The sequence below is a fragment of the Lactuca virosa genome, chromosome 8, assembly GCF_052849685.1.
Source record: "Lactuca virosa cultivar CGN04683 chromosome 8, Lactuca_virosa_CGN04683_v6, whole genome shotgun sequence".
Lineage (NCBI taxonomy): Eukaryota > Viridiplantae > Streptophyta > Magnoliopsida > Asterales > Asteraceae > Lactuca > Lactuca virosa.
In genome coordinates this window covers 16,622,974-16,647,353 of record NC_136433.1, presented here as the reverse complement: position 1 = coordinate 16,647,353, position 24,380 = coordinate 16,622,974, and the positions used below count along the sequence as shown (strand labels likewise).

At 35.5% G+C, this 24,380-nt stretch overlaps 2 protein-coding genes and 1 non-coding gene across 3 annotated transcripts; 1 reads left to right on the top strand and 2 right to left on the bottom strand.

The window, feature by feature from the left end:
* Window positions 1-75: 75 nt before the first annotated feature.
* Window positions 76-2,348, bottom strand: LOC145130124 (monocopper oxidase-like protein SKU5). The gene is made up of 6 exons (XM_079064973.1): window positions 2,098-2,348; window positions 1,608-1,996; window positions 1,170-1,530; window positions 708-1,076; window positions 272-528; window positions 76-141 (listed from the first exon to the last, which is right to left on the bottom strand). Exons 1-6 carry the CDS (start codon window positions 2,346-2,348, stop codon window positions 83-85), a joined length of 1,686 nt encoding a protein of 561 aa, XP_078921099.1. The 3' UTR covers window positions 76-82.
* A 16,171-nt stretch (window positions 2,349-18,519) lies between these two features.
* LOC145132474 (ras-related protein RABC2a-like) lies at window positions 18,520-21,510 on the bottom strand. Its single transcript, XM_079067269.1, has 6 exons — window positions 21,157-21,510; window positions 19,717-19,785; window positions 19,528-19,593; window positions 19,305-19,426; window positions 19,070-19,198; window positions 18,520-18,977 (listed from the first exon to the last, which is right to left on the bottom strand). The coding sequence occupies exons 1-6, from the start codon at window positions 21,356-21,358 to the stop codon at window positions 18,867-18,869; spliced, it is 699 nt and encodes a 232-aa protein (XP_078923395.1). The 5' UTR covers window positions 21,359-21,510; the 3' UTR covers window positions 18,520-18,866.
* Window positions 21,511-22,012: 502 nt separating this feature from the next.
* Window positions 22,013-22,115, top strand: LOC145135190 (U6 spliceosomal RNA). The gene has a single exon (XR_013719655.1). It is a non-coding gene; the product is annotated as a U6 spliceosomal RNA (small nuclear RNA).
* Window positions 22,116-24,380: the final 2,265 nt, after the last annotated feature.

Genomic DNA, 24,380 nt, shown 5'->3' with positions numbered 1-24,380 from the left:
TATGATACATTTCAAAACAAGAAATATGCTCATGAACAACGGACATGGCCTCTACACTGCCACCGGTAGTATGGTACCCTCATCACCATCCCGGTTGCGGCTCTGGTGCACCACCTGGTGCTTTTATCTCACCGAACATTCCTTCAAATTAATTTAAAAAAAAAAAAAAAAAAACTCAACAAATCAATATTCTAAACTGGAGTTGACCCATGTTCGAATTTAGTATGCGTTAAAAAAATGGAAAGGTTCAATGTTAATACAACACACTCACCACATAGAAGGAGGTTTTCTGGTGGAGGGTTTTCTTTTGCAGGGTTTGGATCATCATCATGAACCCTAACATACAGTTCTTGCCCTAAATACCAATGTTTCAAGTGTTGTGATCTCAAGTTCCACATTCCCGGGTTGTCTAGGAAGACATACACCGTTGTCCACCCTCCAGGGTAAACCTGGACAGTGGACCTGACCACCGGATCATACAAGTTATATGTATCTCGTGATTTGGGGGTCCATTCTCCATCACCAAACCTGCAAAAACATGTTCATGCATGAACATCTAAAATCCTCTACAAAAATTTGTAAAATGTGATTTGAGAATTAACGTCGACCCTAATAGATATCGACGAACAAAAAAAAGAAACTTGTGTGTGTGATTTATTATCGTTTATTCCTAACAAAAACAATTCATAAGTTTTCTTGATTCATACCCGACAACGTAAAAACCATATCCATCTAAATGCCAGGAATCCATTCGGGTTAGATCGTTCTGAAAAACAATCTCGTGCCACCCTTTGTGAGTCGCACCCACCACAGAAACGTCATACATTGCGAATGCTTTCACAGAGTCGATTGGGAAATGACCGAGTTGGTACACTCCAGTCCCATTAACGTAATAATCAGCAAGTTTCAAAGGTGTCACAGGATTTAGATATGAAACGTTGTTGACCACATTGCGGTACACCCCGTTTATATTGGCTTCTGATCCATGAAGGATGATTGTCTCTGATAAAGTTACATTCGAGACATTAAATGTTCCTTGTGGGTTAGGCCTTGCAGCACCCGCAGTCAAATTCCATCTGATTCAAGAAATCATCATTAATCATCTTCAAGAATATTAATTTGTGACAGAAAATGTGAAAATTATTATGTATAGTTATTTCGATAATTACCTGATTGATCTTGCTTGGTTGACAGAAAAGTTAATGTCCCATGGATCAGGACCGGGTGGGAGAGACCCGCCAACGAGTGAACCCGAATTGGTGTAATGCAAGACTCCTTTAGCGACAAGTGGGCTGTCGTCTGTAGTGTTGAAGAGCTTCGGAGAGGCGACAATGTAATAATCGGAGTCATCTTGATCTGCTATAACCAAAACCGAATACGACTGTCCGACATGCACGTCAATCGAGTCCATTGTGATTTGTTTGGTGTACGAGCCTTCGGTTTCCACTACAACCATTTTGTGTTTCCCGATTCTGAAGTTGAAACTCAATATGGTTCCGACGTTTGATACTCTGAATCGATACGTTTTCCCTGAACATTTAGAACACAACACGTTAATCATCTCAAAAGGTCGATACAATATTACGTAACCCACAAAGCTAACTTACCTTTTGTAACAGTGAAGGATTCATATGGTTTTGACTTTGAATACCCATACGGAGATTTCCCGTTCATCAACATCATATCGGGAACGTCAATGGAAGCTCCAAGCCTCGATCTAACGTCTTTGTAATCGTTAAAAGACCAGTCCCCAATGAGAAGATCAAATTCAGCTTCTGGCTTTGGGAATGGAACGTTGATGACGATACGATTGTTAACCCTAATAGGTCCGAAGCCTCCGGCAAGCTTTTGATAGTTAATAGAAGGGAAGTAAGTGAAAGTGCCGATCTGGTCTTTTACAACAAACGCGTAAGTCCAGTTAGTGCCTGGTTTAATCGCGCAATTAGTCCCAGAAACTCCATCTTGCCACGAATTAAGCCTCTGTTGTATCCCATTCCTGCAAATAATAAAGAAGTAAATCAACTTAAACCCTTTTGAATCATTGAAACCAAAATCAACTTATAAAGAGTCTTGGATATAACGAATTAACGATCATACCAAGTGAAAAGCATGGGTTCGTCTAAATTGTTGAAGACGTTTACTCTGACAATATCGTTGGTGGTGGCATTAATAAGAGGCCCCGGAAACATACCATTAATGGTTATTACCGGCTGAGCAGCGGGTGAACGTCCGAGAGTGTCGTCACTTGCAACGTCCCACTGTAGATCGATGATGGCATCGCTCGTTCTTGCAAGTAAAATCGTGAAAAATGCTAACATGCACCGTATCCGGTGGTGGAAAGAATCCATTGTGTGAGATGCGGAGGAGCCAAAGCGGCGACTGTGGTCTATGTAACAACGAGGTCCGCATGCCGGCAAAAGGGTTAACGAAGTTCGACAGACAAAGTAGTGACCTTGTTTTCAACAGCTGGGCGTGGCAAACAAGAAACCAACTGTTTTTTGTGTTTTCATAAAAGGTTCATAAAAGGTGCTGCTAATAAGACACCTCTTAGACACCTGCTCATCATTTTTATAAAAAGTCAACCTATAATAAACTATTTGTAATCAGTTTTTTCGGAAAACAATGCAAGTTCAACCAATAAAAATACTTCAAAATTAATTAGGGTTGTCTAAATGCTAAAAATGGATGTCTTTTTAGCCAACCCCTTTCATAAATGTTAAGATGCTAAAAACAATCTATATAGACATCTACAAGACTATAAAAGGTTTGACAAAATCAAGCAAACCGCTGTATATATTTTCCGGTTTGACTTTGAGGTGAAATTGTTTGAACAAATTCAGAATTGATATTAGGCCATCTCCAATGGGTTAAATCTCATTAAACTCAAAATTTCCATTATGGGTTAAGGACATGACATTCGATAGAATGGAGAATTTAATCCCCATTGAACTCTACACTCTCTCTCTCCTCACACACACACACACACATATAATGAGTGGAATGTATATATGTCAATCCATTGAACTTATATGAGTTTAATGAAGTTTAGAATTTAATAGGTAAAATTACATATATATATATATATATATATATATATATATTAATCTATTGAACTCATATGAGTTCAATGCATTGGAGATGGCCTTATGAATAAGGAATTCCCCAAAAGGTGAAAGCTAGAAAGATTTACCCTAAAAGGTAAACTTTGACTCTGAATAAAAAAATACTTACTAATGGCATGTGGACGGTCATATTGACCGAACTTTAGAGTCGATGTGACTTTTTGATAGAGGATTATTTAGAATAAATAATCTTAACTAAGTTGTAGTATATATGTCACAAGGTTTTCGTACATATAAATAACGCCGAAATCCGAGTTATAACGAAGAATTTTTGACTTGTCGAAGTTTCGCGACAAAACCGGCACCACACCGGGAATCGTAAAAAGTGAGTTTATGATAAATTACTTTTAGCCTTAGTGATATAAAAGAAAGTTGTAGAGTTCGTCTCCACCTACGTGTGGATATAAACAACGTCAAAAACGGAGCTCATATGCAAAACTTATGATCTTCCGAAGATACAGCTGTTTGAGACCATGACACGTGTCAGAAACCCTAATTTGACTGAGCTCACGACGTGAGCATATAAATTCACGACGTGAGGAGTCAAAACGCCACTTTTTAAGGCTAGAATGCAGATGGCAAGTCTACGTTCAAAACTCACGACGTGAGCATGATTTCTCACGACGTGAGGAGTCAAACGGACACCATTCGAAGCTAGGGACACATGGCGAAGCTACAAGGTGATACAGCCATGGCTCAGGACGTGAGCATTGATTCTCACGACGTGAGAGACCAAAAATCAGCCTATAAATAGTCATTTCGACCCTAAGGCTCATTACACTTTCTACTTTCATTATCTCTCATTTCCGAAGGCCGTTTCCACTTCCCGAGCCCGGCGATCACGAACCGCTGACCGTTTCTAGATAGATTCTATTAAAGCACGCTACTAGTGAGTGCATAGTTACTTTCATCTTACACATAGATATGAAGTATTTAATATAAATTACATGAAATGTGTGCATATTATTTGTGTTCTTGATATCTATGTTGGATGAACAATTTTATACATGTTTTAAATGATTTAAACTGTATATGCATTTTATATCTACAAATACGTTGGGTAAAACATGGGTAGATGAATTAGATTATGTGTGATGAAATAAAAATTAATGAGAGGTCTCGATGTTTAAGATGATCTAGTCATCTAGAAGAGTATAGACAACGACCACAGACTATTCTAGACAGTCCAGTGGAACGTTAGCAGGCTCATAACCTGTAGGTGTTTTTGAACTATGTGTTCATTAGGTGTTTTTGAACTATGTGTTCATTAGGTGTTTTTGAACTATGTGTTATTAGGTATTTTTGAACTATGTGTTCATTAGGTGTTTTTGAACTATGTGTTCATTAGGTATTTTTGAACTGAGTGTTCACTAGATGTTTTTGAACTAGGTGTTCATTAAGTATTTTTGAACTAAGTGTTCACCAGTTGTAATTTAAGATCCCTGGAAGTTATGGACTTAGTGTCTGTTAGATAAACCTTGGCAGCGATGGACTTTGTGCCTATTCCTTAAGAAGATCCTTAGGAATGAATGAATGAAGGACAGATGATTCTTAGGATAGAACTCTAAGAATAAAGAAGATAATGGGGATGGATAATTGAGTTGATTGTTTGATGATTAAACATAATAATTATATTATTGTGGGTTGAAAACCCTATGTGCTCACCAGGTTTCCCAACCTGACCCACTCAGCTTATTTGTATCACAGGTGTCAATACGAAGCTACATTACACTGAGAGATTAAAAGAGATGTGGATCATTAGTGTAAATGAATGTAAGGTCTGTTTATGCTTATGTTTCTGTATTGACAGTGACATCCCAAAGTTTTAATATAAACAAAATACATTTCTTCAGAAATGCTTTGATAATATGTTTATCATGTTTTTCTGGGAACAAATTCCGCAACACTTTTCTTTAAAAGGATACTCTGGTTTTTAAAATAAAGCATAAACAAATCGGTCTTTTCTGGCCGTGAAAATGGGGATGTCACAGATTCTTTGTTTTTTCATCTATACATTGATAACTACATTGCTAAACAAGAAATACCATGTCTTGTTATTAGCGACAAATACATTCATCTTGTAGATTTGATATAAGACTATCGGTGTAAGGCTTTCAAATATTTGCATCACAAATGGTCCCACATACGATTTTACGATTCGATCCTACGATCCTACCACGATCTTACCGAAAAACGATCCTAATAAGATCGGGATCAATTTAGCTAGTTATGATCGTAGGATCGTACGATTCTACGATCAGAATCGTGATTTTGACAACCATGTTTATGTTGACATGCCATGTCATTTGAAAGTGGTTTGCAATTTCATTTTGCAAGAGCAATGTAGATGCTCTGAGGATTATAAAACTAAGTGTAATATGCAGTTTTGACATGGCTCATTATGTGGTTTTCAAAACTTGCACGGATGCTCCCCGAGGCTCTTACTCATTTACCGTTAATGTCTCTTCGTTAGGTAAGTATTACATGACAAAGTTCCCCTATTTTTTTTTCTTATGTTGTTTTTTCTTATTAATAAAAGAACCACCTCCAGCTCCATCTCCAACATCCAACACCACCAGTAATGTAACACCCGTAAGATCGGGCTAGGCATTTAAGACATAATATAAATTTCGTATTTAAAAAAATAGGAAAAATCAACTGAATCGTCCGTAAATCATAAAAATAAATGCGCCAATATATATATATATATATATATATATATATATATATATATATATATATATATATATATATATATATATATATCGGGTAGTGATGGGTGATGAAAGATAAGAGATAAGAGATGAAAAATGATCAGGAGAGGTTCTTAACAATAAAAATATAGGAGATGCCATGACTTTTACTTGCGATGTTTGCGATGTAGTCATCTAACAGAGTATAAATGGCGATCACAGGCTAAGTTAAACAATCAAGTGGAACACCAGCAGATTTGCAACCTGTATGTGATGAATTACGAGTTCAGGCGATGTACGGACCATGTATTCATGCGGTGTACTCTACTGGCATGTATTGAGGAGGAATCCCCAAAGCAGTATTGCCAATGCAATGTTAGGTGATGAACCTTAAGAGAATTCCTTAGCGTAGAATATATAATAAAATACAATATTGGCGATGATCTTTAGGATAGTTCCACATAAATGAATATAGAAGAAAATGGGGATGGGTAATTGGGGTAATTGTTTGATAGAAAATTAAACATATTAATTATATTATTGTGGGTTGAAAAGTTTATGTACTTGAAAAATCTTATATGCTCAAGAATCATATTAAACTGATATTGCTAATTAACATATGATATTAATGGGTCACACTAACAACAACTTGATATAATTGATTATTTATTAGAAATTGATTTTAATAAATATTCAATAAACTCTTATAATTAAATTGGAAATTATTTATTTCTAGGAAATTGTAAGAACAATAAAAACTTAAATCGATAGATTATGTAACCGTAAGTGAATAATCAACAAGAACAATGAAGATCAAATAGTGTCGAATGTTTAGATTGAATAGCTTTAGAAGAGTTCAACGTGAAATTTTCTGTAAAAGCTAGGCAGGGCAATACAATCGTTAACTCTAATAGTTACATGCATGCACATTAAATAGTCTAACCCCATAAAGTGAAACACGGATGGACAGGCCCAATCCGGTGTAAATAAGACTATAAGTACAATTGACATAACACTTAATAAGCCCAACAATCTCCCCCTTTGTATCAAATAAAGAAAGGAGATTCTTCATTGTTGTTTCTTCTGAACCTTAAACAGCTTTTTCATCAAATTCAGAAGGGTATATCCGATCACATGATACCAATTGATCATATCATTGAAGCATGTCAGGTTTGCATCATTGTTTGCTTTGCACGCTTCAGTTAAGCCCATGATGTTGTTCAGTGCAACGGTAGAGTATAAATGTTTGTCTAACAAATAGAACAAACTCTTTTTAACTTTTTCACTATCCTTTCTCTGATACACCACACTCCAATTTGCTTTCTTAATCTTACCCATCCTCATCTTTTGGAAGTCCTTCGATTCTTCTTCAGGTTTCACAACTGGTCTTTTCTTTAAAACTGCTGCTATTTCCACATCCATTTTTGCAGTTTCATGAATGTAGCAAACCAACATTCTCCTCATATGAGCAACGATTGGCTTATACTTCTTTTCATCTTTCGACAAAATCAGAAACAAGGAAATCCAATCATTCGGATTCATGCATGGCAGATCAGTAAGGGTAAAGTCATCTTCAATGCGACTTGCTCCTCTGAACCCCTTGAATTTGACGTTTGTGAAGTGTTCAGTTGGAAATTTAGCATAAACCTTCACAGCAACAATTTTCTTTAGGCTCAATGTCTTGAACTGAGGCTGTCCATGCTTGAGATAAAAAGAGAAAAGCATGTTGTTAACATCTTAGTCTGAAAGTGGTGTTCTCTCAATATGCTTGTAAGTCCCCTAATTGCTTGTGTATCAATCAGATCCAATTGATGGTGCGGAATCCCAATCAATTGGATGATGTCAGATCAAATAGAAGAGAAGGAGAAGAAGAATTAAAATGAATCTAATGATGTATTCAATATGAATGATGCTCCTTACAATAGATTCTCTCACACACACTCTTCTTCTCTCTAACTTTCTCTCTCTAGAACATGCTCCTCTCCAAATTACTCCTAGCCTTACACTCCTCACCCTATATATATGAGACATGGGCCACCAGCAGCACACGAGTGTACAGCTGCACACACGTGTGCGGCCGTACACAGGGTGTGCGGCCGCACACACATGTGCAGCCGTACACAACCACAAAATTACATATTATATTATAGAAAAATATATTTTCTTAGAAAAGCAAAGTATAAACCAAATTTTGACCCAACAATCTCCCCCTTGGTTTATAGCTTTCTTTTCTAATAGGCCTAACAAGCTCCCCCTAAAAAGTAGCTGGCTCTTTTTGTCGATCTTCATTGGGAGCTTGACTTCAGCATTAATCTTCAAATTTCTTCACAGCATCAAAATGAACATATGAATCTTCAATAAATGACTTCATCTTGAGTAGTTGGGATTTCTGTAGAATTTGACATTGAACGCACATTGGGTGAGGAGGCTTCTTGATAAGATTCTTCAAAAGATGGCGCTTTCAGCTTGAGAATCTTCAGAGAGAACAAAGAGAACGTATCTTCTGGATCACTTCAGCAGGTTCAAGATAGCAGCAGATTGACTGAGGAGGCTTCAATGCAATCCGTCACATAATCTTCAATTTCAGCTTCACATTACTTCTAGGGTTGAAAGATTGAATGTTGGAAGAATAGTCTTCATTTCTTGCTCCTTCGAATGTGAATTCTTCGATGATCACGGATGAAGCCTTCGCTCAGAAAATCTTCAATACAGTCTCCATGAGTCTCATCTACACCTGAATTCACTTTTCAAGACAAAACAAAACTAAAAGAAAACTTAAAACAGAAACAAAACAAGAAATAACACTATTTTTGGATTTTTAATTTTCTGATTTTTGTTTGGTTTTTGAAATTTTTAATTCTCCCCTAATATTTAAATTAGAAGAAAACTATGAACAAATTTAACAAAAATAAAGTGATATCTAACTTTAAGAGTGATCTGGGATCAAAGTTGTTAGACAGCCCTAATCCACTTGTCGGTACCTTTCATCTTCACGTCTTTGTCTGGTCGATCGCCGGTATTGTGGTCCATTTAAACACGAAAAATTGTGACAGATTTAGGACATACTATTAGTTACAAGACAAGGTGATCCTAAGTTCCTAGATACTATATCTTAAGGACCATTCAGCTGACGACGACCAGGGATATTGTTGTCCACCTAAATTGAGCAGCGAGATCTATAGACAATCTGTAAGTGTTCAATTGTTAATTGTACTGGAACATGTTTCCCGCTTCCTGATATGCCCCAGTAATCAAGAACTTCCAGAGTACTCCTTACATCGGGTGAGCAGACAATCATTAAGAAAGAAGATAGATTCAGATTATTATTAATTATAGTTTTAGAGGGATTGAGAAGTAGAAGGATGCATATGCTGTGTACCAGGTCGGATTGTGAGTCACGCAAAGGAGACAGCATATGGCTAACAGATGGGAAGAATTTCATAGATTTAATATGCAGAGAAATAGATTTGCATATGTTGCTGTCCAGGTCAGATCTCTTCCAATCACGTAAAGGAGGCAACATATGACTAATAGACAGATAGAGAAAGAAAACAATTTTCTACAGACCTAACTCATCGGAATTTACCAGTCGCCCCATCAATACCGGAATTAAGGACAAAATCTGCACATCGAGGAAAAGTTAATCCACGGTTCCAAGTACGGGTTCATTTAATGTGACGAGTGGATTCCCATATATATCTCCCTGCTCAATCTATCCGAGCGTCGTATTGTCAGGCTAAACGGATCTAACTAGGTCAAGATTTGTTAGGACTAAGAATTTCTTAAGTTCAACTCTGCCTAGTCAAGTCCGTTTATAATCTTTCGTGCCTACCGACGCATCAGCCCAGAGTAAAGACCCTTCAATTTTGGGTACGTTACGCAGACTCAGATTGCCTGTTATCACTTGATAGTATCACTTCCCAGTCCCTCATCAACAAGCAAAACTGTTAGCGACAATATTTTTTATTTTTCTGAACTTTTTGATGTTTTTGGATTTTCTTAAATTTTCTAATTTTTGTTTTGTTTTTATTTCTCCCCCTAAATTTGTGCATAGGAGAGAAATGAGAGTAAATGCACAAATTTAAACTATCCTAAAACAAAAATTAGTCTTTAAAGCGAATCAGCATAAGAAAAACTCAGGAGTATAGAGAAGAAAAACTCAAACCGTAAGTCACCGATTGAATTTGCATCCAGAAGGTCTGAGAACAGCACGTGTAATCTCAGAACAGATCCGAAAATTCTTCATGTCATTAAGCACTAACCCCATTTGTGATCCTTTCCTTTTTCCCTTCCCGCAAAGGACACATACTCTCAAACGAAATTCCGAGTGTTATACAGTTGAGAGATGTCTCCTATCATGTGCCTGGAACAGCCATTACCAACAAACTGAAGTCTGATGATATGCCTCCATAGCTGTTCCGACACAGAGCGGGATCAGTTGGTCTTTGGAACCCAGTCCATTTTGAAACTGGGTTGACCATTGTCATCTTTGCAGGGTACTCTCTCCCATGACATGTCCTGTTTATCACAAACAGAATATGTAGAAATATTAGAATCATTAGGAGATTTAGGAGTATGAGCCTTTGGTACCCATTGGTAGTTGGGTTTAACCCATTTCTTTTTCGATCCGATGGGTGCCTCGGCACTTGATTTGGAACTTGAAGCCGATCTTCGAGATGACTTTGACCTAGTCGGTCTTTGTTTCACTGGAGCATCTCTTGGATTGGGCTTCTTTGTCGACATTCCCTTCTTTCCCTTGGGATTCAGATTCTTGGCCTTGGGAGTTGAACTCTTAGCCTTCTGCGCGTTCCAATCACCATTGTCTGATCGTGACCTTGAGGGGTTTCTTTTGGAGTATCTCCCTCTTGGCACATTCTGCCATCCTTGTGCATAGTAGGGAACGTATGCGCGATTAGGACAGTTTCGGGCAATATGTCCAGGTGTTCCACAGTGAAAGCAAGTCTTTTTCTTCACTGTGGAGTTGTTTCTTCCTGCCCCTGGTGGCGTACCCTTGCCTTGTTTCTGGTTGTTCCCACATGCACACTTGCAGCAAGCAGTCGGTTTCGCTTGTTTTGGAGGCATGTATTTCTCAACAGCATGTTGATCAGAAGCAACTGAGTTCGAAGCAACGGATTCAGAGCTCAAGGAGATGTTGGTTTGTTCAATGGTTTTCTCCCTGTTCTCATCTTCTGCTACTTTACCTGCACATGTAACAGAATCATTAGAAACGTTCACCTCAACCTTTTCTGGCACAACCACAGCAGGTTTCCCATATTGAAGATGTGCCTCCTTGTCAATTTCTTCCTGTGTCATAGGGATGGATGTATAGTTATGATTGAAAGGTGGAGGAACACTATCATACCCTAGACCCTTGTTTTGATTATCTTTGAATTTTAATTGGGTTTCAAATAAGGACTCGACTGTCTTACTTGACGCAGTATAATTTTTGAAACTAACATCTGTTTTTCCACACTTAATTTTCAAAGCGTCAAGTTCTCCAGTTACAGCAACAAGTTTTCTTTTGATGTGATCATAATTCTCACACTTGTTGCTGTAAGCTTCTTGCAGTTTTCTAAAGTCATTTATTTTATTTTCAAGTTGAGTTTTTAAGGGCTTTTGGTTTTTCCTAAGTGTGTATCCCTCATATTTTAAGTCCTCGTTCTCTCTCTTGATTAAGTCTATTGATTCTCGCAAAAATTTCATAGTTTAGCACAAGATGGAGAGCATGGAACTTCATTTACCGGAATTGATGTGGAACTCATTTTTTTTTTATTATTATTATTTTTTTTTATTTATTTGAACTTGCCCTTTGACTTAAAAACCGAGAAAGTCAACCTTAAAAATCAAATTAAAAAGTCAAACTCAAAAGCTAAACTTGAAAAATTAAAAGTTAAATGAAAAAGTCAAAATTTAAAGTCAAATGTCAAACTTGAAAATCAAAAGCAAAATTTTAAGATCAAAAGTTAAAAATAAAGTCTAAAATTAAAAACTAAAATTTTTGGGATGAAAATGGAATTTAAAAATAAAAAATTGATTTTTTAGGGTTAAAAGTGCCAATTTTCGAAAATAATAACCGAGAAGGAGTCTTTAAGAATTAAAAACGGGAGGAAATGAACATCAGGGTTGCTAGAGCAGTTGGAAGGGCGCTGTGTTTGTGAGCTGGAGGTCCAGGGTTCGATCCCCGGCACCTTCATACGCCTTTCCTATTTTTTATGAAAGGGCTGCTGCGAGGACTAGAGCTGCGAAGCGAGGATGCAGATGCGAGACCGAAGCGAAGATGCTGGACCGCACACGTCGGAGCCGAACACTCCGACGCCGCACACCGAGGCTGCTGAGCCGCACACTATAACAGCACACAACACTTCAACCGCACACACTTTAATGGGCCGCACACCTTCAACCGGGCAGCACACCTTCAAAATCCAACCGCACTCCTTCAAAATCTTAACCGCAAACCTTCAAGAATTCAGCAGCAAACCTTCAACAGTTGGCAGCACACCTTCAACAGTTGCGAAAATAAAATGACGTTTTTCACCCTTTTTGCTCAAAAACTTGATTAAAAACTCGTTCTTATGAAAAATTCAAAGAAGAAACCCCCTTTATTTTGCCCCGATCTATCCAAAAACGCAAAAATCCTTTCAAAATAAGATCAAATAAGCTCCAGATCTGACAAAATTGACTGATACAACCAAGCTCTGATACCAATTGTAAGTCCCCTAATTGTTTGTGTATCAATCAGATCCAATTGATGGTGCGGAATCCCAATCAATTGGATGATGTCAGATCAAATAGAAGAGAAGGAGAAGAAGAATTAAGATGAATCTAATGATGTATTTAATATGAATGATGCTCCTTACAATAGATTCTCTCACACACACTCTTCTTCTCTCTAACTTTCTCTCTCTAGAACATGTTCCTCTCCAAATTACTCCTAGCCTTACACTCCTCACCCTATATATATGAGACATGGGCCACCAGCAGCACACGAGTGTATAGCTGCACACACGTGTGCGGCCGTACACAGGGTGTGCGGCCGCACACACATGTGCAGCCGTACACAACCACAAAATTACATATTATATTATAGAAAAATATATTTTCTTAGAAAAGCAAAGTATAAACCAAATTTTGACCCAACAATGCTCGAAGCATCAGAATATGAAGGCTCTCGGAGTGAGTGGAAAGTCGAGCTGAGAGTCAGTAGTATTATCTAGTTCGAAAGATATCGAAGGCTCCAACCAGTGAATGCTCGGATCATCGATAGCTTCATTCTGAATTCTTTCTAAGGACCAATGAGGAAAAAGTGACATTCGGGTTTCAAGCGTAACTTTCGCAACTCTAGCTTCTGCCTCCTGTGCTTCTACCTTTTTCCGAAGATACAGCAAGTTGTCAAGTTCACAGTCATGATTCGGTGTTGATCGGAACAGTTTTTTTTTAACCGAACTAGATGGGACATTCATCGGAACTGAGGAAATAAGAGGTCAAAATCAGAATCATTTTCATGAAGGATTTGGCAATCGGAATGAAGAAGATTAGAATGAAAATTTGTTCAGATTATCGGATCTTCAAATTCTGAATCGGAACTTATTGCATCACTTTCTCACATTAATTTTGTTTCCATCAGTGATTCCGATCTCGGAATCGAAACCAATCTCCGTTCTCGGAATTTGATTTCAGATTTATGATGATGAATGGCATGAATCGGAACTCAGATCATCGATCGGAAAAGCACCCGTGATCGGAATAGAAGGAGGTAATCGGAAATAATTTGGATTTCGTAATTTATATGTCGGAATCGGAATTCATGTTGCAAGTCATTGTTGCTATTCCGATTTGCAAGTTGTTGTTGACGTTCTTATTTTATCCGATCAAATGGGGAAGGAAGCTAATGTTCACATATCTAGTCCCCTGACTTTCAGCGAAATGGCAGTTTCAGCCCAATATTCCGAAATGTTTACAAATTTAAGGGCTGATGAACATAATTGAATTTTTAGTGCACATATTTTTTTTCGTAAACAGTAAATATGAGATTCCAACAAGTCTTGGCGGTTCGGAAGGTCGTTTTTGCAAAATGTCACATTTTTTATCGACTATTTCGGATTTTAAACTTCAATGTTTATTCCATTTTGTCGAGGGGGAGCATAGCAATTATTTATCCAATTCAAGATCATTCTCATGACCATTTGAATGTTTTATAATCATTTTTTTATTATAAAAAAGGGGAGAATTTGACATGGCCATTCGAAATTGGATTGTGACTTTTCAAATTGGAGGATTTTTGATGAAGCTTGTGGTAGCGATATGAAAGTGGGTATATCATTTTTATATATTGATGAACTTTAGGACAGGGATCCCAAAGGTTCTACCAATGACCGTGGTGCTTTGATTGACTCTGACTTTTAGCGATTTCTCAATCAAGTGACGTTACGAATCTTGAATTTGATTTGTTACATGATATTTTTTTGGTGGCTTATATCATTAGCATATTCGAAGATCATTGTGACTTGGAGGGGGAGTTCTTCAAGATAAGAAGTGATTTGGTTTCTTAATTTCGAAATGGGTTTTTATGGCGGGTTTGGCTTTCTTGACAATCTTTGGGATTATATTAGAAGATGAAGTTGAAAAATATTACTTCTAAGCCATTGGGAGCTTCAAGGTGATATTTTTACTTTGGTGCTTGGTTTTGTATTTCTATATCCTAGAACTCGGTTTGAAGACTATTGAAGAATCAAGATTCGTGGATTGCTTTGATATTTCTCGTCACAAGAATTGTTCTTATTTGCTAGAGGCTTGTTTTGGAAGTTGAAGCCTTGTCATCCATTCCATACTTTGAGGGGGAGAATGTAAGTATCAAAGTATTCCATGGATAATGATAATGCCCCCCCTTGATGACATGTAGGTTAATTGGCCCAGACTTGTTTGTACCCTATAAATAATCATATAATATTCATTCTAGGGTTATGAGAGGCAAGATGTAGTCGTTAAACGTGATGAGGTTTCTTAGGTAGAATAGATAGTTTTCAATCTTTTCTTATAGTGTAATTTCCTCATCTTATTGAATAAAATATTTTGTTCACCAAATACATCTTCATGATTTTGTTCGTTCTTATATTCCGCATCATCAAATCGTTATTGTGATTTTTCCCAACAGATATAATAATTCTCATTAGCAAGTAACATTATATATAATTCATATGGTATGAATTAATAAGTCATGCACAACATTTGGACTAGATAAATTCTTTTGTCTTTTACCAAAAAGTTAAAGTTTATATTTTTTAAACTTGGTTTGTAAAATATAAAAGGATTTTGTCTTCTTATTCCTTTATAATAATCAAAATTTGGCTAGACAAAAGAGAGTGTGGGCTTTCATTTGTTTAATGAAAAGAACACTCCTCTAAAAAGACAAGCATGGGCATTATCAGTGTTTTGATTAATTTATTCAAAAGAAAGGCATGGCTTGAAGCATGGGGAACACATAGGCTTTAGGGGCATGGGTTCTTAAAGTGTTAAGAACTTATGGACCAAAGATTTTCTATATAAAGTGAGGCTTTCATTATCTTGTCTTAACCCATGCAAAAAATTTGAAATTTTTTCTCTTCATCTCACTCTCTCTAGTTTTGTTAAGAACACATGAAGATTATTTGCTTCTTAATGCTCTCTTTATGTTATTATTTTGATAATAACATAAAGTTTAAGAGTCTTAAGAGTTTTATACAAAAGAACCAGCATTCTATATTAAGTTGAGTCATTGTTGGTGTCTCTTAAGTTCATCATTCTTCATCTACTTCCAAACCTCCCAAGAGGACCCAAAAAACTACAAAGGTTGTCTTTCTTCATCCCTTTCTTTGGTTGGTCTTGTTTTCTTTCCAAACTTTGCAAGATCCTTGGTGAGTATAAACATGTTTTATGTTATTCAAAATATAAAGTCTTCCGTTGCTAAATCTTATGTTTTTTAAACTAATTTTTTTAATAAAAACCCAACAGTACTCACCAAGTTTCCCAACCTGACTCACTCAGTTTCTTTGCATCACAGGTAGCGGTACAAAGGTACATGAATGATGAGAGATTCAAGAAGATGTAGACTGTTAGTCTAAGATATTGTAAGGCTTGTTTATATTTATGTTTCTTGTATCAGTTATGACATCCCAAAGTTTTTAATAATAACATTTCTTCGGAAATACTTTTATGGGACAAATTCCGCATTTATAAATAAGCATAACTAAATATTTTTAAAATGATCGTAAAAATTGAGATGTCACATCAACCCATCCCAAGACCCATATGGGAGGTCAATCATGGAACACTAACAATATATTTCGTATGCTAGGATTTTAATCTCGGACCTCCTATGTGGAATTCCACTTCTTAACCACTAGACTCTCATCGTGGGGGTATTATAAGTAAGGTATAAACATGATAAAGTTGAGAAAATTGACTTAAAATGAGTTTTTCCTGATTTTTTTTTTAGAGTTGTATAGATACATGGTCGTGTATTTATGATGTGCAAATTTGCGTGGTTCGTGTACTTATCATAGTTAAATATAATTGTTGACTTTCAATTCTAAGCTTCAATGATAAATTGGTTGCTATGAGTGGATTCTTACAACATGTATAAGAGTAGTTAATTGTTCAAGTGGGTAATTAAGTTCTATTTAGATAAATTAGAGAAATTAATATGATTAATGGTAATAATATGCTTAATTATCTACATATAGGTGCTTGTGGAGCATCAACTCACTTAGAGAAGTTATTGGAATATCAATTTACTCAGACAAGGTGAGTACATGGTACTTTCAGGACATATCCTATTATGGCATTGTAGTTTCAATCAATATGTATTTTAATGATAAATATATGTGCATTTTGTGTTTACAAGTGTTTAAATATACTTATTTTCAAGGATAAGAGTCTTATTAAAAGAGTTTTACCCAGATTTTGATTGTTCAAATGTTATTTTGAATTTCGATTATGTTTGTACCCCATACTAAAATTGTTGGCTCCGCCACTGGTTCTTACAACATGTTCCTTCATTTATCAATTTCTTGTGTTATATATAAAATTTATCAGTTATCCTAGATTCATTTCTTGTGGGACTAGGGGATTGGTGTGGTATGTATACTTATATACACTTAGCTTGGATATCTTGTTAGAAAATATAGGGTTTGTGGTGGAGATCTGGATACCAACTTGGATCGTGAGAACACTTTCTGAACTGATATTTCTACCCTATGTCTGGGTTACAAGAAATTCAGCCTAGGATAATCCAAGTGGACACTTACGATTCTAGGCACAGAAATCGTAAGCCAATTTGCTAGAGAGATTCTGTGAGAGCTTGATGAAAACGAGAGCTAAAATTTGTAACCCTCTTCTGAGAAGGAAGAGTCGTTTATATATTAAACGAGATTAGGGTTTTATTAGGGTTGGGCCGTCATTAGTTGCTTTGGAAGCAAGTCAGGATAATCTGGATTTAATAAGGATTTAGGGTTATCAAAACTAACGAGTTTTGTTAGTTTTACCATAATCACCTTCAAGAAATTGAATTTTCCACTATGTCCCCATATGTAAAATTCGGTGAGGTTTTATTAGGGTTGGGCCGTCATTAGTTGCCCTGCCCCTTGGACCCCGCTAGGGGCGCTGCCCCTTTGGAAACCCCGGACCCAGGGGCGCTGCCCCCGAACCCCCGACTAGTCGTCGAACCGGCTTCTAATTTGATCTTATACATGTGTGCACTCCGCACAACCCCCGTACATATATTAGAGTACAAATTATGAAGCCCTTTAGCTCACATGTTAGTTCTAGTTACTTAAAATGACATGGTGACACTAAAATCACCAACATATCTAACCGTTTAGAATAGGTCAAGCAAACCCTTAGTGAGTTAAACACGATCCTTAGAGGTGGCATGGGAAATCAATGAGATATGGGAACTTTTGAGTTGCATTGTCATTCCTTGGAGAGATTTAAACCTCCCCAAAAGATGGGAAACATATTTCGCTAGAGAGATCAATGACAATACAGGAGATATTGGGAAATGAGATATGAGAGTAGAGGATTTAGGTTGATTTTAAATGCATGACATACCTTTCATTATTTGGTTTTGTGGTCTTATGGTTTATATATGCATTTGTGAAATTTTCCTATAATGTCAACCTTATGTGACCCACAAGACTATTCGAATATAATATATTATTTTTACATGTATTCTAACCAGTAAGAGTTCAAGTAGAACTTTTGGAGTATGATGAGCTTGGAGTCACTAGAAGACACTTGGTTGGAATATCTGGACTATGTAACTAACACTTAGTCTCTCATATGAATTGTGATAATTAGTATCACAACGTAAGTTTAAGGGAAGTAGGTCTAGGATTAGTACTCATTAGAGTTTAGTATATAATGCTTATTGTCATGTGCAAACATGACAAACTATAATACCTAAACCACTCTAGTTCTTAAGAGCCACAAATTTAGTGTGAATAATGGCGACCCTCGTTTCCAATCTTATGCAACTATGCTACGCTATATTAACATTCTGAGGCATCATATTACACATGTTGTTCAGCATGTGGTTATTTATACATGCCTCGTGAATCTCAATCGCCTATTAGGATCATTTAGATTTGATTTTATCCTTGTTATATATCTATATAAGGATTGTATAGCTTATGTATTCGTTACAAAAATAAGATCGATAACTTTTACACTTGTGAGCAAGAAAATCTGATAATACTTGAAAAGCTGTATTACAAAACGACTATTTACTATCACCCATAACAGGGTTTCCATTCGGACTCTCAATCCATCCAAAAACTTTGAGGTCAACTCTACAAAGACCATATCAGGCCAAAAGACTTCAACAAATAAAGAACAAAATATACCTATATATATTTTAACCTACTAAACATTATACAGCAACTCCCAGTTCTTGTCACATATGGTCGCGCGCCAGGTGTTTACAGGAACAAATCACCATCTTACTTGCTTTGACCATGGAGAGCAGATTTTACCATTCGATCGTCACTAAAAAGAAACAGCAAACAACATGATTCCATTAAGAGCAGCAATTGTCGCTTCTTTTTTTCATAGAAAGTTGTTTCTCCTTCAAGATTTGTCTCTTCACTAACACTGATCCCTGCTCCAGCAAACCAGGTTTATCAAGTATCTGCAAAATTGAATTACTTCTTAATCAGAAACAATGTTGGTGATAAATTTGTAATAGTTTCTGATAATCAAGAAAATATAAATGAAGTGCACCTTTAAGGAGAGATCTTTAAAGCATTGTTGCACATTGGCTCTTGTTCTAGCACTACATTCATAAAACAAACAATCATGCTTCTTTGCAAGTGCCATTCCTTCTTCAACTGTTACAGCCCTTTCAACATCCTGAAATGTTCCATCATCTTCATGAGTTACATTAATCGATCTTCTATAAAATAGAGATATTAAAAAAAAAAAAAAAAAAAAAAAGTGTAATGACTATTTGACTTACCCTATCGACCTTGTTTCCAACTAGGATCTTGACACAATCAGGGTTTGTGGAGTAAAGTTCAACTTCTCGAGCCCATATTTCTGATAAGTTTGTAAATGTTTCTCTGCGAGTAACATCATAAACTGATAACAAGAAAGATACATATATACAAGAATAAATCAGTCATTCATCAGCTTAAAATCATGTAAGATTGTTGTGAATTGCATAAAGTTTGATAATTTACCAAGAATGATTCCATGTGCGCCTCTGTAGTATGAACTTGTTAGTGTACCAAACCTCTCCTGTCCAGCTGGAGCAGAAAAATCATTTCAAGAAATAATTAGCACATAGAAATTTAAGTTTAAAACTTTTTTTGTGATGTGGATTTTTCAAGTCTAAAAAGATTCATATGAACTTATTTAAATATAGTTACCTGTATCCCATATAGTCAGTTTGAGTCGTTTTCCTTCAATTGTGAGCATCTTCATCTTGAAATCTACACCTAATAGAAGGCAGAAACCGAAATGAAATGATTCATATAAAATAATAAAGAGGAGTTGTGACAAGAAATTACAACATATAGAGCCTAAAACAAAGCAATATCTTCATGAACTTTGATGCAAAAAATCAGACATAGTGAACTTGGTTATTGGTAAATATAAGGATTTACAAAGTTGGCATAGTATCGAACACCTTATGTGCATATCAAAAATCAGACAAGGTGCAAAATTATTGAACAAACGAATAATATCAAGAACAAATAAAGCATGCGACATTTATGTTTATCTAAACATGTGTGGTATCATCTTTTCACATGCAAAACTCGTATTTTATTTGAAAAAACAAAAAGATGGAACCTTAACTGAATCAATTCACATGGGTAGGTAAGACTAAAAGAACACAAATGATTTACATGTTTTCTTTTAAAAATCAAACTTCAGTTTGTCTACTAAATAATTCAAGAACATGGGGGATGAATTCATTAGTACAAGATTCTTAAATAATTGAATACAAGATAAGATCGTACAAGTACTGAGTTTGGTTTTTTAGTGAAATTCCAAAAAAAGGCCCATGATCTAATCAACACACACCTGGTAGTGAACAAGAAATCAAGCAAAACATGATAAAAAAAAAAAAAAAAACAGTGGATAGTGAAAGAAAATCCAATAAAAATACATGGTAGAGTGAATAAAAATATAAAATCCATTAAAACCAAAAATGAACCAAGAAATCATCAAAATTTATATAACAGGAAAAAAAAAAGGGGGGGGGGGGGACCAAATACTTGCTAGAAAAATTGAAACAAGATTAACAACCGACTCTCTAAAAATACAAGATCGTAGATAAATTTCCAAATAAAAATAATATATGCACTGGGTAGTGTATAAAATCAAAGAAACCATATGAATCAGAAAAAGGTCTGGATTTATACGTATAATAATGATTAAGAAACCAGAAAATCTTTACATCATGAGAAGAAAACAGAATGTAGGACTGCGTGATAAATAAAGATCCATTTATAAAACATCTTTACTTCGCAACAATACAATCTTGAACAAATATTTCCAAGAAAACAAAAAACAAAATATGTACTGATAATGGATAAAAATCCAAGAAACCTTGTAATTCCAAGAAAGGGTGGGGATCTATGGGGTAATCGCTAATCAATCAAATATATTAATGAATACAAAAAAACAGAACTAATGAATAAAAACCAAATTATAGAACACCGTAAATTTGAAGCAAGATCATAGTATTTACTTTCATATTATATGTATTGGGTAGTGGACAAAAATCCATAAAGAAAAAAACCATAAATCAACCAAAAAGAATTCCAAAAAAAAACCATGAAGATACATGGAAATCGAGTTACCAATAGTAGGAGAAACATCTTGAAGAGGATCTTGAGAGGTGGAGATGAAACTGAGAAGAAGACTGCTTTTACCAACGCCTGAATCTCCGATCACCAGAATCTTGAAGGAGTAATCATAACTAGTTGGACTAATCTGTGATCTTTTTCCACTTCTGATTTCTCCACTCATATATGGTGTTGCAGATGGAGACGATGAACCCATTTTTATGTGATTCTTCAGATTTAATTTAATCCCCAATTCCAAATTCTGTGATGATTTCTGTCTTTCTCTCTCTATAGTAGAGACTTGGATGGGTGAGACAAACGAAGGATGTTGTTGTCTGTTGGCCTGCTCGGTGTTGGCGGGTTAAGATTTCATTTTTCAATTTCATTTTCGATGAGGGAAAAGTTCATAGATCGTCCTTCAATTATTGGATGAGTAATTTGTAACCCATTAACTATTATAACTTTTCTCCTATTATGGTAACGAGTCTTTTTGAATTTCTTTTTTTTTAAACCGATTGAAAATTAAATTTGTTTGAAGTTATGAATTTGGATTTTTCATGTAAAATGACCGGTGGTGATCAATTGGTATTATTGGTCCCAGTTGACTGTAGTATTGAAACTGTAGCTATACTCTTTTATTCTAATACTAGAATCGAGAAATGAAACATAGCATTTGAGGCTGCATCAATTGAAGATATTTTAAAATAAAATTTAGTTAAGTTCAAATCTTACAGGTTCAATTTTAATGTGACTTACCGTTCAAAATAAAATAGAGTTAGGTCAATATTTTACTATTTAACACAAATTAAGTTATGTTCCCTTTGAACTTAGATCACTACTTTAGTATTTAATTTAATTAACCAAGTATAAAGTCTCTTCAGGGACATCCGATAAAATTGGAACGATATAAAAAAGATTAGCACGGCCTATGCACTAAGATGACACACATAAATTGAGAAATAGTCCAAATTAACTAAGCATAAATTGTTTTTATCTAATGTAAATGTTGAAGTTTAAATGGATTGACATGGGCCAAACACAGTTAGCTTTTAAATTGGGATGAAAATTTTGGCCAATTTGACGTCAACTCATTTATCTAAATCTAACATGTTTGGTTTGATTGAAAGTAGCGATTCGTTTAATTAAACATGTCAACCCACACTTTATGTATTGAGTTGTGAAGTCTAATTGTTTATGGTACTTATACTGCTGCTACGACAAAGCAATTTTTGGGATGTCCCGTAAGTTAGAGTGAAAATGAAATAGTGAATGCTCGACAGTTTTAGGGGCTTTAACTGGTTCTTTATCACTAAATTCTTATAATATTATATACTGAATATTACTTCATTTTTAATGACGAAAACATAAAGCAAGAAATTTATAGTGAATTTTGTCAAAAAAAATATTGTTTTCATTAAATATTTGTATACAAAAGTATCATCTTTTCGTATGGCCTACTATTACTCATAACTTATGCATAGATAAGTTACTTTGGACACAATAATTATGCCTCTAGCGTGTCTTATGAAAATTTTGATTAGATGCTTACACAAAGAGTTTATTATGCTACTGAGTATTGATTGGTAATAGCACGATGCCGTCCACATAAAGTCTAACCCTTAAACTACCATTATAAATAAATAAATAAATAAATAAGGTTATTATGCATCTAGAATAAAAATTCGAAATCCACCCATAATCAAAGAAATTAATTGTATTCTCTTGAATCTTGATACTATAGCACTAGTCTCGTTACGGTCATTGATACTTCTGTCAAGTAAAAATGTTCATCAAATGAGGTTGGTAGGTGTGACTCTTATGTGGGACACATCAAATTTAAATCAAAGTGGTCATGAATAATAACATAATATAATATATTTTCTTAATTGATCTATTCTGATATGAAATTATTGATCTCAATATTCGTGTTTCGTTGAAAAATTAAGCATAAACAACATGTAGTTAAAAGAAAAGAAATAGATCATCTAACACAAGAATATCGTTTGGTATTTCTTTTTTCAAATGATGAGAGTAGTCCAATATACTTCATTTTAATATTTATTAAAAATAAACGCATAATTCATATTAACTACAAAGATTACAAGTAAAGTTAAAATAGATCATCTAACACAAGAATATCGTTTGGTATTTCTTTTTTCAAATGATGAGAGTAGTCCAATATACTTCATTTTAATATTTATTAAAAATAAACGCATAATTCGTATTAACTACAAAGATTACAAGTAAAGTTATTAAAAATAAACGCATAATTCATATTAACTACAAAGATTACAAGTAAAGTTAGAAAAATAAGTACTACCAAACACATGTTGGGCACAAGAAGTTTACATATAGAAAACTGAAAAAGTTGGGTGTTCAAGGACTGAACATGCACTAAACCAATACTTGAAGGGCAGAATTGGAAGTTCAACACTTCAAAATTTAAAGGTTTTTCTAATTAATAAGTCTTTGTTTTCATAAAATATTCAAATTTCAAAGCGATAGAGAAAGAGGTTTGGTGTGTAGTAGATACGGGAGAAACACACATGGCTTGCTTCCATTGAGAATGGTGGTGACGTGTCGACACACGCGCCGGCTTGTTAATCGGTGGGGCCCGCCCAGATAATACTCAGCCGTTTGCTTTGCTTATCGTTTTGTTTGTATTCGCCTGTTCGTTTCCGTTCCCGGAACGGCATCCGACGGAAAACCCGAGACGGCGGCGGAATACAATAAAAAAATCTTTGGTGTTGCCACGGAATTCGTTTGGTCAAATGGCTATTTGGGTGCTTTTGATTTGATCCCATATTTATTACATGTCTCTGGTGATGACGACCTGCAACCATATATAAGATTCAAGATATTTAATGTGAACGTTCATAGATTTCGATGGTGGGTCCGGTTTGAAGTTATCAACTGTGTCTGTGGGATTCTTGATTCATCTGAAAAGAGAAAATGCGATCTTTTTAAAAAGAGCCCTTCTTCTGCTCGACGAAATGTCTACAAGAACTCTTTCTTTTATTTGCTCCGAAAAAGCTATCTCCTCGTGCATCTCCATGGGACTTTGTTTGTTGGTATGACTTTCTTTTGTGTTTCAAACAGATGACTTCCATGAAATTCAGGAGGTACCTTAAAAGCTTTCTACCATATACGCCATACGATACGACAAAGGTCGAATGGAAGAATACGCTTTGAAACTGAAGATAGAACATAGATGCTCTTCGACATATGTAAGGGGGATA